The sequence below is a fragment of the Procambarus clarkii genome, chromosome 39, assembly GCF_040958095.1.
Source record: "Procambarus clarkii isolate CNS0578487 chromosome 39, FALCON_Pclarkii_2.0, whole genome shotgun sequence".
Classification (NCBI taxonomy): Eukaryota; Metazoa; Arthropoda; class Malacostraca; order Decapoda; family Cambaridae; genus Procambarus; species Procambarus clarkii.
In genome coordinates, this window is record NC_091188.1 from 1011748 (window position 1) to 1025236 (window position 13489).

The 13489-nt window shown below is 44.0% G+C and overlaps 1 protein-coding gene across 5 annotated transcripts in view; it reads left to right on the forward strand.

The window, feature by feature from the left end:
- LOC123760359 (kinesin heavy chain) overlaps positions 1-13489 on the forward strand; it is a 154564-nt gene that overhangs the window by 70303 nt on the left and 70772 nt on the right. For all 5 annotated transcript variants that reach the window (XM_045745985.2, XM_045745986.2, XM_045745987.2 and 2 more), the window contains exon 2: positions 6022-6109. In XM_045745985.2, coding sequence (XP_045601941.1) covers positions 6022-6109 — 88 coding nt within the window. The remainder of the gene's footprint in view (positions 1-6021; positions 6110-13489) is intronic.

Consider the following 13489-nt stretch of genomic DNA (forward strand, 5'->3'; position numbering starts at 1 on the left):
GCGTGTGTGTGCGTGTGTGGTCGTATAATTACGTGTTGAATTGACGTCATTTTGTTAATGAGGAAGCAGTTATTTTTTTTTTGCCGGAACCAATAGGTTGTTGTGGGGGTCGTGGAGGCCAGGTGGTCACTCCAGGGAGTGGGGGAGGGGGTGCCAACACTGCCCAACCTCATCATTTGTGTCGCATGATCACTTGATATCACCACACGGGGGGGGGGGAGGGTGAGGTGGTCACAGACACGTAACTCAAGAGGAATACATATTGCTGCATAGATAACCTTGACCTCTTACTCAAGTATTTAGGTAACATAAGTACACAAGTGTAACTATACACAAGACTATTGCTCTTAGTGTTATACAACACTTAAGTATAGAACACTTAAGTATTTATACACAGTTCCTTCATCTATTTGTTGCCTTCTTTGATGTCAAAATATTAGCAATATGGGCAGGCGATGAGTCACAATAACGTGGCTGAAGTATGTTGACCAGACCACACACTAGAAGGTGAAGGGACGACGACGTTTCGGTCCGTCCTGGACCATTCTCAAGTCGATTGTGAGATCGACTTGAGAATGGTCCAGGACGGACCGAAACGTCGTCGTCCCTTCAACTTCTAGTGTGTGGTCTGGTCAACATTAACAATATGGGTCCCACAGCCTCAGCGATATTGTGAGGAGAAACCTCTACCACTAGAACTTGAAAGGGAATCGAATCTACTTGAGAATGGTCCAGGACGGACCGAAACGTCGTCGTCCCTTCACTTTCTAGTGTGTGGTTTGGTCAACATGCTTCAGCCACGTTATTGTGACTCCTCGTCGGCACTTGAGAGGGATATTAGGGCAAGGATATAAGGATAGGACGAAAGGAAGGAATGGTGCCCAACCACTTGGACCGTTGGGGATCGAACGCGGACTTGTAATAAGCGACGACGTCGCTGTACCGATCAATCGATAATTTAATATTATATGAAAATAAATTGTGTATCACCGCTATACTAAATATTTTTAGTAGGAGCAGCTAAGAAAGAATCGACCAATTCGTTTAAAAACACGATGTATTAGTAAACATTAAAGCAGTGTAATGTTCACGTTTTCCATACCTCGTCCTGGATACCTTGAGGTGCTTCCGGGGCTTAGCGTCCCCGCGGCCCGGTCGTCGATTAGATTAGTTGGATTCGTAAGTTTGTAGTTCGGGTGTGAGGTGGTGAGTGACTTGACTACACGTCCGCCCCTGGCTTTGTCTCGGGGTAATCCAGCCAACCTGTCTTCAGACCAAGTCCATTCCATCCAGCGATCGACCCCAAAGACGCTTTCATAAATTTTAACATGCTGTTCATTTAAAACAGGAATTTTCTCAATTATAAATTAATATTATAATATCATATTGGGCATATATAGGCATAGGTTAGGTTAGGTGTTTAGGTTCTGTTGGCGATTATTTGTAGTACGTGGGTGAAGCATTTCCAGCGTTGTGGTTCGAATAAAATTCGTCAGTGAAGCACTTGTTCCGGAAGTGTTCGAACGTCATCAGTTGTGAGTCGTGTGTAAACAGTTTTTCATTCATAAATTCAGGTTTGGCGGGTACATGGAATGGACTTTGGGTCTTTGGAGGACGGGCTGATCCAGCAGCCCGTCCTCCAAACAGACCCAAAGTCCATTCCATGCAAAAAAAGGAATATTTATATATAAAAACATAGCCTGGTGCCATGTTGCTGACCATCACAAATCAGGGAACAATCATAAACACGAACCATGACAGTAGTATAGGAAAATAAAGTGGTGGCAGCGTAATGTTGAGGCGCCGCTGTCATAAAATACTTAGTGAAGACCAAGACAATTGTCTCTGACAATACGTGGGAGAAGTTGTGGGCGTCGAGGGCTGCTGGAGGAGACTCCTTCACCTGTGTCTCCCCCTCTCACCCCCCCACACGCACCCCCCTTCCAGGGCTGTTATTGTTCCTTCCCCCCCCCCCACCACTCCCTCACCCCCACCCGCCTCACAGATTAAAGACTGTGGCGATACAGTCTGTTACAGCACACGTTTGTGTACTGTGACTGCTGTTTGATGTTGTTGTTTAAGGTTCAGCCACTGGGAACCAAACGTTACAAGTAGCACGGGCTATGGTGAGCCCGAAGTGGATTTATTTGGCACAGGAGCGGCTGAGGTTAAATACTTTATGCATCAGTGAGGCAAGGGAGGGGGGGAGGGGAGAGACGGAGGGGGTGAGGAGAGGAGCGTGCACCCGACTATTGCCTCATGAGTCACGCTCACACCCTCCTGTAACACACCAGGAATGTGGGAGGTGGGTCGTGTACACCTGCTCCTGGGGGGGGGGGGGGTGAGGTGAACCTTGGGGGAGAGTGTCTCTGTCTGTCTCTCTCTCTCTCAGGGTGACACAGTCGTCAGTACCTGAGGGAGACGTCTGTGTCACCCTGAGATAAGAGTGGGCATCAGGCCCACCCCACAGTGGTCCTGATGCCCACTGTGGGGTGGCGCTCCTGCCGCTACTGTGCTCGCGGTGTGGGTGTGGGTGTGGGTGGTGTGGGTGGAGTAAAGGGTGTGGTGTCAGTCTGGTGGTGAGAGATGAGTGAGATCACTCTGGGTTGTGTGGGTGATGGGGTTAGTTGACCGCTTCTCGGCTGTATCACACACACCAGGTCCTGTTCTACATGTGTGAGCTGCGCCACATTCTCTCCCCCTCCCACCATCCTTCACGCTCCACCCCCCCCCTCTCCCCCATTCCTCCCCCTTCCATCCCATCACCATTCTTCCTAGTGGTAACAACCCGCCCTCACAATGCACCGCTATTTTGTCGCTGACAGTTACAAGCGCCTTAATATGGACTCTTCCTTGGACGAAAACGCACTGGCCCTCGATAGGTTCTTACGCTTCTAGTTAAGTGAGCTTCTAATGTGAGGCTTAAGAGCTTCTACTGTGAGGCTTCACCGTCCTCGCCTGCTGCACCGTATTCACCTCACTGGCCGCCGGAAAATTTCCTGGCACCTGCCTAATAGTACCGGCCTAGTCTCGTCAGGCTGCGAGCAGCCGCGTCTAACAGCCTGGTTGATCAGTCCAGCAACCAGGAGGCCTGGTCGACGACCGGGCCGCGGGGACGCTAAGCCCCGGAAGCACCTCAAGGTAACCTTAAGGTAAGGTAGTCACTGTGTGTCCGCCGACTTGTGGTAGCGCCCAACTGGTTCACAAGTCTCCAGCTAAATAATGGAGATAAATGATCCTGTCTCAGTGGGTGTGTGGTGGTGAGTCCGGACTCGTGAATATGTTGACTCTTGAACCTTCCTGCCTCTGAGAAGGTAGCTTGAGCTCGCTCAACACCTGAGGCCTGATTCATGAAGCAGTTACGCAAGTACTTACGAACGTGTACATCTTTCCTCAATCTTTGACGGCTTTGGTTACATTTATTAACCAGTTTACAAGCATGAAAACTTGTCAATCAACTGTTGTTATTGTTATAAACGGCCTCCTGGTGCTTCGGAGCTCATTAACTGCTTAATAATTGTAAACAAAGCCGCCAAAGATTGAGAAAAAATGGACAGGTTCGTAAGTGCTTGCGTAACTGCTTCGTGAATCTGGCCCCAGGGCAGTGAAAACAAAGTCCCGCTGAGCTCACGGCTTATAAGGACGCACCATTGTAAAGGAAACTGCAGTGTGCCCATTGGTCCATACCAGGCAACTCCCTCTTTATATCCAGCCAGACTCATTCATATATATGTCTATACTACGCTTGAAACAATCCAGCGATCTCGCGTCTATTACGTGAGATCCGATTACTTGTTCCATACATCAACAACGTTGTTTCCAAACCAGCACTTGCCCAGGCCTCTCTCTTCCCACTCTAAACTGATTCAATAATAGTTTTTTCCAGTTTCCCGTAATCGGCATGACTGCGTTTGGTGGGTTTAAGTTGTCTATTGTAGTGATGGTGGTTAATGGTGGTTGTGGTTGTGGTGGTTGTAAAGAGGCATCAAGCCTCCGTCTCCCCTCCCACTGCCCGTCCCAGGCGAGAAACAATAGGCAGAGTTTCTTTCTCCCTATGCCCCTGTTACCTAGCAGTAAAATAGGTACCTGGGTGTTAGTCAGCTGTCACGGGCTGCTTCCTGGGGGTGGAGGCCTGGTCGAGGACCGGGCCGCGGGGACACTAAAAGCCCCGAAATCATCTCAAGATAACCTCAAGAAGATGCCTGTGATAACATGTCAGGCTGCGTGTAGGAAGGTGACGGGGATCTTAACAACAGTCCAGAACACAATGTCTGGCAGCGACGCGAGAGGCAACGATAAATCTGGTATTCATATCGCGCGATAATATCGGAAATTGTGGGTATTAAAAAAAGGAGCCATTTATCGCCTGAATGCCGACGATTCTCTTGCAGATTTCCAAAGGCAGACTTTTTGTTTCTTATTGGACTTGATTGTTTTTCAGCGAGTCTTAAAAAGTCCTCTCCCCACCCCCTACCTCTCCTCACGGCCTTGCATGAGCAGCTGTTCTTGTACTCACCTAGTTGTGTTTGCGGAGGTTGAGCTTTGGCTCTTTGGTCTGCCTCTCAATTGTCACTCAACGGGTGTACAGATTCCTGAGATTCCTGTGCGTACACACACACACACATAGGGGCCTCGTAGCCTGGTGGATAGCGCGCAGGACTCGTAATTCTGTGGCGCGGGTTCGATTCCCGCACGAGGCAGAAACAAATGGGCAAAGTTTCTTTCACCCTAAGTGCCCCTGTTACCTAGCAGTAAATAGGTACCTGGGAGTTAGTCAGCTGTCACGGGCTGCTTCCTGGGGTGTGTGTGGTGTGGGGAAAAAAAAAAAGTAGTTAGTAAACAGTTGATTGACAGTTGAGAGGCGGGCCGAAAGAGCAAAGCTCAACCTCCGCAAAAACACAACTAGTAAACACAACTAGTAAACACACACACACACACACACACACACACACACACACGCACGCACACACACACACACACACACACACACACACACACACACACACACACACACACAAGCCGGTGACCGAGTGAACAGCACGCTGGTCACATGATCCTGTGGTCCCGGGTTCGATCCCGTGCGCCGGCGAGAAACGATGGGCAGACTTTCTTTCACCCTATGTCCCTGTTACCTAGCAGTAAATAGGTACCTGGGAGTTAGTCAGCTGTCATGGGCTGCTTCCTGGTGTGTGTGTGTGTGTGTGTGTGTGGTGTGGAAAAATAATAATAGTAGAAACAGTTGATTGACAGTTGAGAGGCGGGACCGAAAGAGCAGAGCTCAACCCCCGCAAGCAGAACTAGGTGAGTCCACACAGGTGCCATATAGGGCCGAGGGTAAGGGTCTCCCACAGTGTTGTGGGCACCAACTCTCAAAGAGGGAGTGGCGTGGCACAACTTTTCTCTGGTATTAAAAGTTTTCATCCCCCTTGACCACGTATACTCTTGACTTTAACCCTTACCAACACTTTACCGTGTAGCTTCTTAATCCCTCTCCCTCCCTCCCTCTATCCCTCTCTCCCTCTCTCCTTCCTTCCCTCCCTCCCTCTCTCTCTCCCTCCTCGCCTTATCACCGACAACTTTCAACACTCCTGGAGTCGTCTTATGTATAAAGCTCACTGCTTTTATATTTTTCCAAACAAATTTTGAATATTGAAATTTAATTTTTATTTTCTCTCATAAAAGCAATTTGCGTAAATACTTAAATGATTAGTTTTATATCTCTGCCTCTTGAAAGAATTGTCATTATTGATGTAACTATTATTCTTGATTATTCACAATCGACTTGATTATTAATCGATTATTCACAATCGATTCACAATCGACTTTCGGTCCAGGACGGACCGAAACGTCGTCGTCCCTTCACCTTCTAGTGTGTGGTCTGGTCAACAATATTATTTTTGGTTTAGTGTGCTGGGCTGTGTTGAGGAGCGGGTTTACGTGGTCGCCCACGGCCTCTCACACTCTACAATAGTCTACAGTCTACACAACACATTTCTCTAACAATAGTTCTCATGTTTCCAGGGGAAGGTGTACCTGTTTGACCGCATCATCAAGCCCAACTCAACACAAGAGAAGGTCTACGATATCGTCGCCAAAGATATCGTCAAAGGTGAGCTCTACTCCGTTGTTTCTTAGTGGTGGTGATCTGTGCTAGCAGGCGGCCAGCAGCGAGAGGCTGCCGGAGGGTCACACCGTCAGATACCGACATTAAAATGAAGATTAAAAGAAAGGTTGGAAGATGGCCTTCCAGCAGGATACCGGACTTAGCAGGACTTGATGGGAGGAATGTCGGGTAAGTTAGTAGTTCCCCGGGATGCCAGTTAACACTACATATATAATGTTTTCTGAGAGGCAAGCAAGAGAGAGGTCTTCGACCAGTTCCCGCTGTTCACACATTGTAGATGCAACAGCCACGCCACACGCTAGGTTCTCATACCTCACAAACTCTCCACCTGGAAGCTTAGCCTCGAGGGCTCACGCCATTGGCTGGTTCCCTCCGTTCTATGAAGACCTGTTGGGCCATTCACAGCCATTCCTAGCCCCCTTTTCTGGTGACACGCTCACTAGTCCAGCATTTCAGGCATGGTAAATGTTTATATCCAGCTTCAGCAGTGATGTTGCCGGGCTCTGTACGACAACCACTTCCCTTTGAATGTCTTCCCATTTAAATATATGAAGATATATATATTCGTTTGCCTTGTTCGGGTTGAATGTAGACACAGTAGTCGCTTCTGTATATATTTATTGAGTGAGGCAAACAGGTGTATAACTGGCCAGCCGAGGTCCACCTACTCTGGGTCTGTGAGGATAACTGAGGCTGCTGGGAGCATGCTTGATGCTCCTCTGTCTGGCATGACGTCAGAGGCCTACTTGCCTGTGATTGGTTACATTTCAACTGACAGAATTTTGAGTATAACACCGCTCGGACACGCTACCAAGTCGACGTCCCTTGTCGACAAGCTCTGGCTAGCTATATAGTTACAATGATACTGAAAGGACCTCGGTGGCATACAATAATGGCTTACATGTGAAATTTGCATAATAAAACATTGAAAGAAGATCAGGTGTGCGTAATACAAACAACTCGGCATATATGCACCAAAAAAAAAATTCATCATAATAGGTGAAAATCATGGTAACAAGCTTTGATTAAAACAGAGTATTAAGAACATGTGTATGTCTACTGATCAGATATGAACAATACAACTCAAGGTATTGCCTAAACAAAATTATTAACATGTGTCAATGGCATGTGCTTGAAAACCATACAAAATTAAACAATTATTACATTAATGGAACAAAGTTCTGACCTAACAACCACAATTGAATTTCAAGATAGATAATTTTTTTTTTTTTCTCTTTTTTTTTTTTTTTTTCGAAATATACAATATATTTACAAGACCAATGTACAATATATATAATGTGCAATATATTTACAAGCATATACAAGACCTGGATCAAGAAGACTAACATCTGCGTGATAGCAGTCAGGATTCACTGGCCACAATGTGGTTGCTAGAACAATAATAACTCTTATGACAAGCACTGTAAAAATACAAATGGTAGTAGACTTAACAATGGCATCTAATTTATAACAAAATAAAGTTGAGAAAAACTATACATTATATATAATGGTAATAATAAGACACATGTGGTAGAAATACTGCAAATGATTGTTTTGAAAAAAAAAACAGAATAACTGCAGAGTGCAATCAATTATAAATTCTGCGGATATCTACACCTAGCTCATCCAGAGCACTATACAACTCTGGCTCTGACTGAAGGTCCGGAACAGATGAAACTTCATGTGACAAACTATCATCTTGAGAGATATCCTCGTTAACATCTAGCCAATGGACGTGTGGTGAGTGCACGGTTGAAACGAGAGGTCTAGATCTAAGATTATAATTGCTAGTATGGGGTTGCTGAACATCAAGTGGTCTGTCAACCACAGAAGGTGGTGTCCGAGTAGGAGTATCTGTCTGGGTAAGTTCATTGTCATCTTCCTCATCAGTCTCGTCAACAGTCATTTTAGCTAACTTCATGTGGTCTAAATGTTCATTTATATACTCTCCTGTTAACAAGTTCTTAAGTCTGTATTTGTTACCTTTAATAAGCTCGATTACCTTATATGGACCCAAAAATTTCTTAGTTAACTTGTACATAGGACCAGACCTGTGTTGGTTAAGTATCATTACTACAGATCCAATAGTTATTTTATTGGGTTTAGCTCGTGCATTCCTTGCTAGAGTGAACTCGGCTGTTGCTTTGGACAGTTGTTCTCGTATTTTCTTGAATACTAATTGCATTTGTCTACGCTTCACTTGAACAAAATCATCTACGTTATATAAGGGAGTAGGAGGTACGTTAATCAATTCATTAGGGAGGATCTTATCTGTACCATAAAGAATAGCGTGAGGTGTGTCACCAGTAGAAACATTAATTGAAGAATTTATAGCACACTGAATTAAGGGTATAAAATCATCCCAATTGTTGTTATCAAAATTCAACGTGACTCTCAAGGCATCTAACACTTTCCTGTTAGTACGTTCAGCTAGTCCATTACTTGCCGGATGATAAGGCATGATGCTACATTTTTTGATGTTATATAAATCACACAAGCTAGTTAGAATACTATTACTGAATTCCGGACCATTATCTGAAAGGATTACTTTAGGCATACTATATCTACAAATTATTTGGTCATGGAATGCGCTGGCTATGGTTTCTGCTGTTTTGTTCGGGATAGGAACTAGTTCGCAAAACCGTGAAAAATTATCGACCATTACAAGCAAATGTTTGTTCCCTTTCTCTGTTTCCGCAAAATTTGTCAATAAATCCATCGATATTCGTTCCCAAGGAGCTTTAGTTGCTGGGTACACCTGAATTGGATTAGGTCCTGAAACATGTCCCTTGTGCTGTAAACAAGTTAAACATCTGTCAACATAATGAGCAATCTCCTTAGCCATTTTTGGCCAAAAATATTTCAATCGACCTTGTTGGAGTGTACGATCCTTTCCTGGATGTGCACTTGCAGGAGCATCATGGATAATTTTTAACACAGTTGGTACCAAGACAGCTGGAACAACTAACTGACAACATTTCCTCGGGGCTGTCCCTAGCTTTACTACTCTACACAGTAAATTGTCCAACATAACTAGTTCTTTCAATGGTACTGGTGGTTTATGAATCGGGCGAGTGTCTTGCTTAGTCAAAAATTTAATGACGGGTGCCCATATGGGGTCTTGTCTTTGTTCCGTTTCTACTACTGTAGCATCTAATGCTGGGTAATTTAACTGAATCGCAGCTACGTGTCGAGAAAACGCATCCGCTACAACATTTTGCTTTCCTGGAATATATCCAAATGTGGGATTGAATTCTTGAATTGTGAGCAAATATCTAGCAAACTTTCCAACTGGATTCTTATTTTTGAACAAGGGAATTAATGGTTGGTGATCTGTAAGAACATGAACTGGGTAATTATAAATTGTATCCTTGAAATGTTTAAGTGCCCAAACAACTGCCAAGGCTTCTCGTTCTGTTGCACTATAATTTTTCTCTTCTTTGGATAATGTGCGGCTAGCATAAGCTATTGCGTGATCTCTGTGACCTTCTGTTTGAAGTAATGCAGCACCTAGACCTATGTCACTAGCATCTGTAACCAACGTAAAAGGTTTAGAAAAATCTGGATACCTAAGGACAGGTGACGAAATCAAGGCTGCTTTGAGTTTTTTGAATGAGTGATCCTGGGCCTCTCCCCAAACAAAGGGTTCATCTTTTCTTTGCAACTTGTAAAGCGGAGCGGCTATAATAGAGAATCCAGCAATAAATGAACGATAAAATCCTACAAGACCTGTGAACTGTCTTACGGCTTCTGCGGTACGAGGTGTTGGAAAATCACGGGCAGCAATAATTTTTGATTCATTCAATGTAATACCTGAAGGTGTAACTGTATGACCTAGGAAATTAATCTTTTGCTTTAAAAATGAACATTTTGCAAGCTTTATTTTTAAATTAGCTTCAGCGAGCTTTGCAAGTACCTTTTCAAGGTTCTGGAAATGAGTCTGAACATCTTGCGACATGATTATGAGATCATCAAGGTAAACTAGAAGCGTACTTCCTATCAATCTACGAAATAGATTTGTCATGAGCCGTGAAAAGGTTATTGGACTACTACGCAAACCAAACGGCATTCTTTTGAAATGAAAATGACCATTGGGAGTACTAAAGGCTGTCAATTGTTTACTTTCCTCATCAAGGGGGATTTGCCAGAATCCCTGCAACAAATCTAACGTTGAGAATACTTTGTTTCGACCAATACTTTGCAACAAATCATTTAGAACTGGAAGTGGGAAACGATCAGGTATTGTTACTCTGTTAAGCTTGCGATAATCGATTACAGGTCTCCAAGTCCCATCTCGCTTTGGTACAAGAATCAATGGAGCGTTCCATGGCGAATTACTCGATTCAATTACATCACTCTGTAACATTTTTTCTACAAGTCTATCTGCTTCTGCTCTCTGAGAATGGGGAAGACGGTAAGCTGGTACATAAATAGGCGTAGTTCCTTGTTCAAGGGGAATTTTATGTGTAATGAGAGGAGTGAGACCTAATTTTTCTCCTGGTAGAGCAACAACAGCTCTATTCCTGTTCAAAATTTCCAAAAGCTGAGCCACAGAGTCAGGAAAATCAGTAGGACTGAGGTGTTGCGCTTGCACCTCTGGCTGAGATCCCTGTTCTCCTGGTGTGAGTGTACAAACAGTATGATCCATGGAGACATCATCCACAACTCGCACCGGTAACGAGTAATGGGCAAAATCTACAACATGGGTACCAGACTGGAGATGGATATCGGCATTACTTGTGTTCGCGATAAAAAGTGAGACAGTACCATCCTGCACTGTGTGCCAGGAGGGTTCAACAAATGTACCATTCACTTTACATGTTTCACTTTCCGCAATCACATCCGACAACTCAGGCACTCCCTGAACCTTAACTCTTATTCTGGTGAGAGAATGAGGGTGTAGCACAGTGTCAGTAGCCGTGGAACCACTGACTTCAGAGATGGAAGCTGCCAGGCGAGCGAGACAACGAGAATCCGTTAGGGCGTCCCCTTCCAGAAAGTCCCGATACTCATTCTCCTTAACAACTGTACAACTACTATGCTTCAATTGAGTGCCTGTTTTCTCGGGTATGCTACCACGACAATGATCTGACAAACCTACGCTAGCAAGGCGGGTGTCAACAAAATTAACATAATCTGATTGAAGGTTGAACTCGTGGCCCTGTCGATACATGCTACACAAGGGTATGACGTGGTCTTTGATATTTATGTTCCAACGATGGGGAAACAATGCAATATTTTCATCAATCATGGTGTACAGACCTAAGAGAATGTCTCCAGGAAAATGAATAATGTCAACAACTAAACATGTTATAGACAATGTGACATCATTGAACTTGAGTGGGAGGTCAATTTCACCCTGAACTTTTACTTTATTTCCTGAAATACCACTTAGAAAAGGTATGTGTGACTGTTTTAAAATAGTAGGGTGCATACTTTCAATGTCTCTAAGAGCTGAGGGCTTGACAATATTAATTTTTGCACCTGAGTCAAGAAAAACTTTTAAAACTCTACCATGTACAATGGCTGATACAAGGGGACCATCACTTGAGACTGGACAAGTTACTATTTTTGACTTATGTTGTCTGGGATATCTGCGTCTTGTTTGTGTCAAATTTACTGTGGATCCGTCAACATCTACAACTGGTCTAGAGTCAGTGTCCTCCTCTGTCAAGTGTCCAAATCTATTTTGGGTAGCTACTGAATACACAGGGAGGGCACTAGGATTGGCTAGCTTGAATTGGTTAGCGGATGGCCTTGGGGGTTTCCCGACGACATGGAGTGAACATTCTGAGCTCCAGCATTCTGTGACTGAGCATTATAATTTGAAGTTGCATTATAGCTGGGCTGGGAGTTGTAATTACGAGAGTTCTGATAATGTCTTGGACGCTGTGAGCCTCGCCAAGACTGACCATGGGAGTTACGAGGTGGAGATGTCCTTTGCCTAGCTCTACAATCCGCAGTGTGGTGACCAACTTGTTTATGGTACGTGCAATATGGAAGCCTAGAATGATTAGATTGATGAGGGGGCCGAGAGAATTGTCTAGGAGGTGATGATCTAGGGGCGGACCAACAGTCCCTTGCAAGGTGGTTACTCTTACCACAATGCCAACATGAGGGAGTGGATGGTTGTGGACTATGGCGTTTCGGCATTTTATGAGGCGGCGAATTTGACTGGGGGCTACGAGCATGGGTACGCTTCTGCGACCAAGAGTTTTGAGAATTTGTGGGAGGATGCTGAGAACTTGTAACTACATTTACAGCATCAGAGGGTGGCAACAGTTGAGCACTTCGGGGAGCTAGTTTATCGGCGGCATTGTTAATAGCCTCAAACACTTCACCAATTTCATGTTTAACACCAAAATTTTGTTGCTCAACGATTGGTTTTGTATGCTCGGGGGCAAAATGCATTAAAGTACCAAATGCTATCATTTTGGCCATAGCCTCAGGGGACAGATTATTGTCTTTATCTAACCAAGTTGAATTATTCATAGCAGAAACTAAGGCATACAGATACTGATCGAGACGGCTAGTAAACGCATTAAACGATTCACCAGGCTGCATGGTGGCATTGGCAATTTTCTTGACTAACCTATATGGGTCAAGGTCTCCTTTATTAACAAAGCGACGGCGAAAGAAATCCTTAAATTCAGGCCAAGACTGGAGGCTAACAATGGCTTTCTCATCAACAACAAAACGTGCATCACCTTTGGTTGTGTCCACGGCTGACCGTGCAATTGCTAAGTATTCGGCATCAGTAGGCTTAGAAAAACGTGCAACTGTTTTCGCTTCAACCTTACTAAACCATGATTCTAATAAACGCGATTCCCCAGCAAAAAGAGGAATAGCCATTTCCTGAGCTGATCTCTGGCCATTGGGACAAGCAACTGTTCCCATTGATTCTGAAGGGGTTTCAACAGTGGTAGGCATTGTCACAGCCGTGGAAGTAATATTTGAACGCAGATTATAATTAAGTGCACCTGGCATCAGAAATAGTATACACAAAATAAACACAAAAAAATATCAACTTGGCTAAAGTAAAAATGGCAGAAATAAAATTATTAAATTGGGCTAGGCAAGAAAATAATTAAGAACAAGCAAATTGTAAACTAAATTTAGCAATCTTTCATTAAAAAAATGACTGGAATTAGATGTATGTAAATTAATTAAACCAGACTAAGCACAGCAATTGAGAATAAAAACTGGGAAATGCAATTGCAAAATTTCATTAAAAAGATTCAACACAACAAGTGGCAATGCAAGAAATATGGATGTAGCACATAAACTGGACACAGGAATGTATATAACTCCTATGGTAAAAGTTTAAATTAAAATGCTTAAAGGATAAATTTCAAGTTAGGTCTG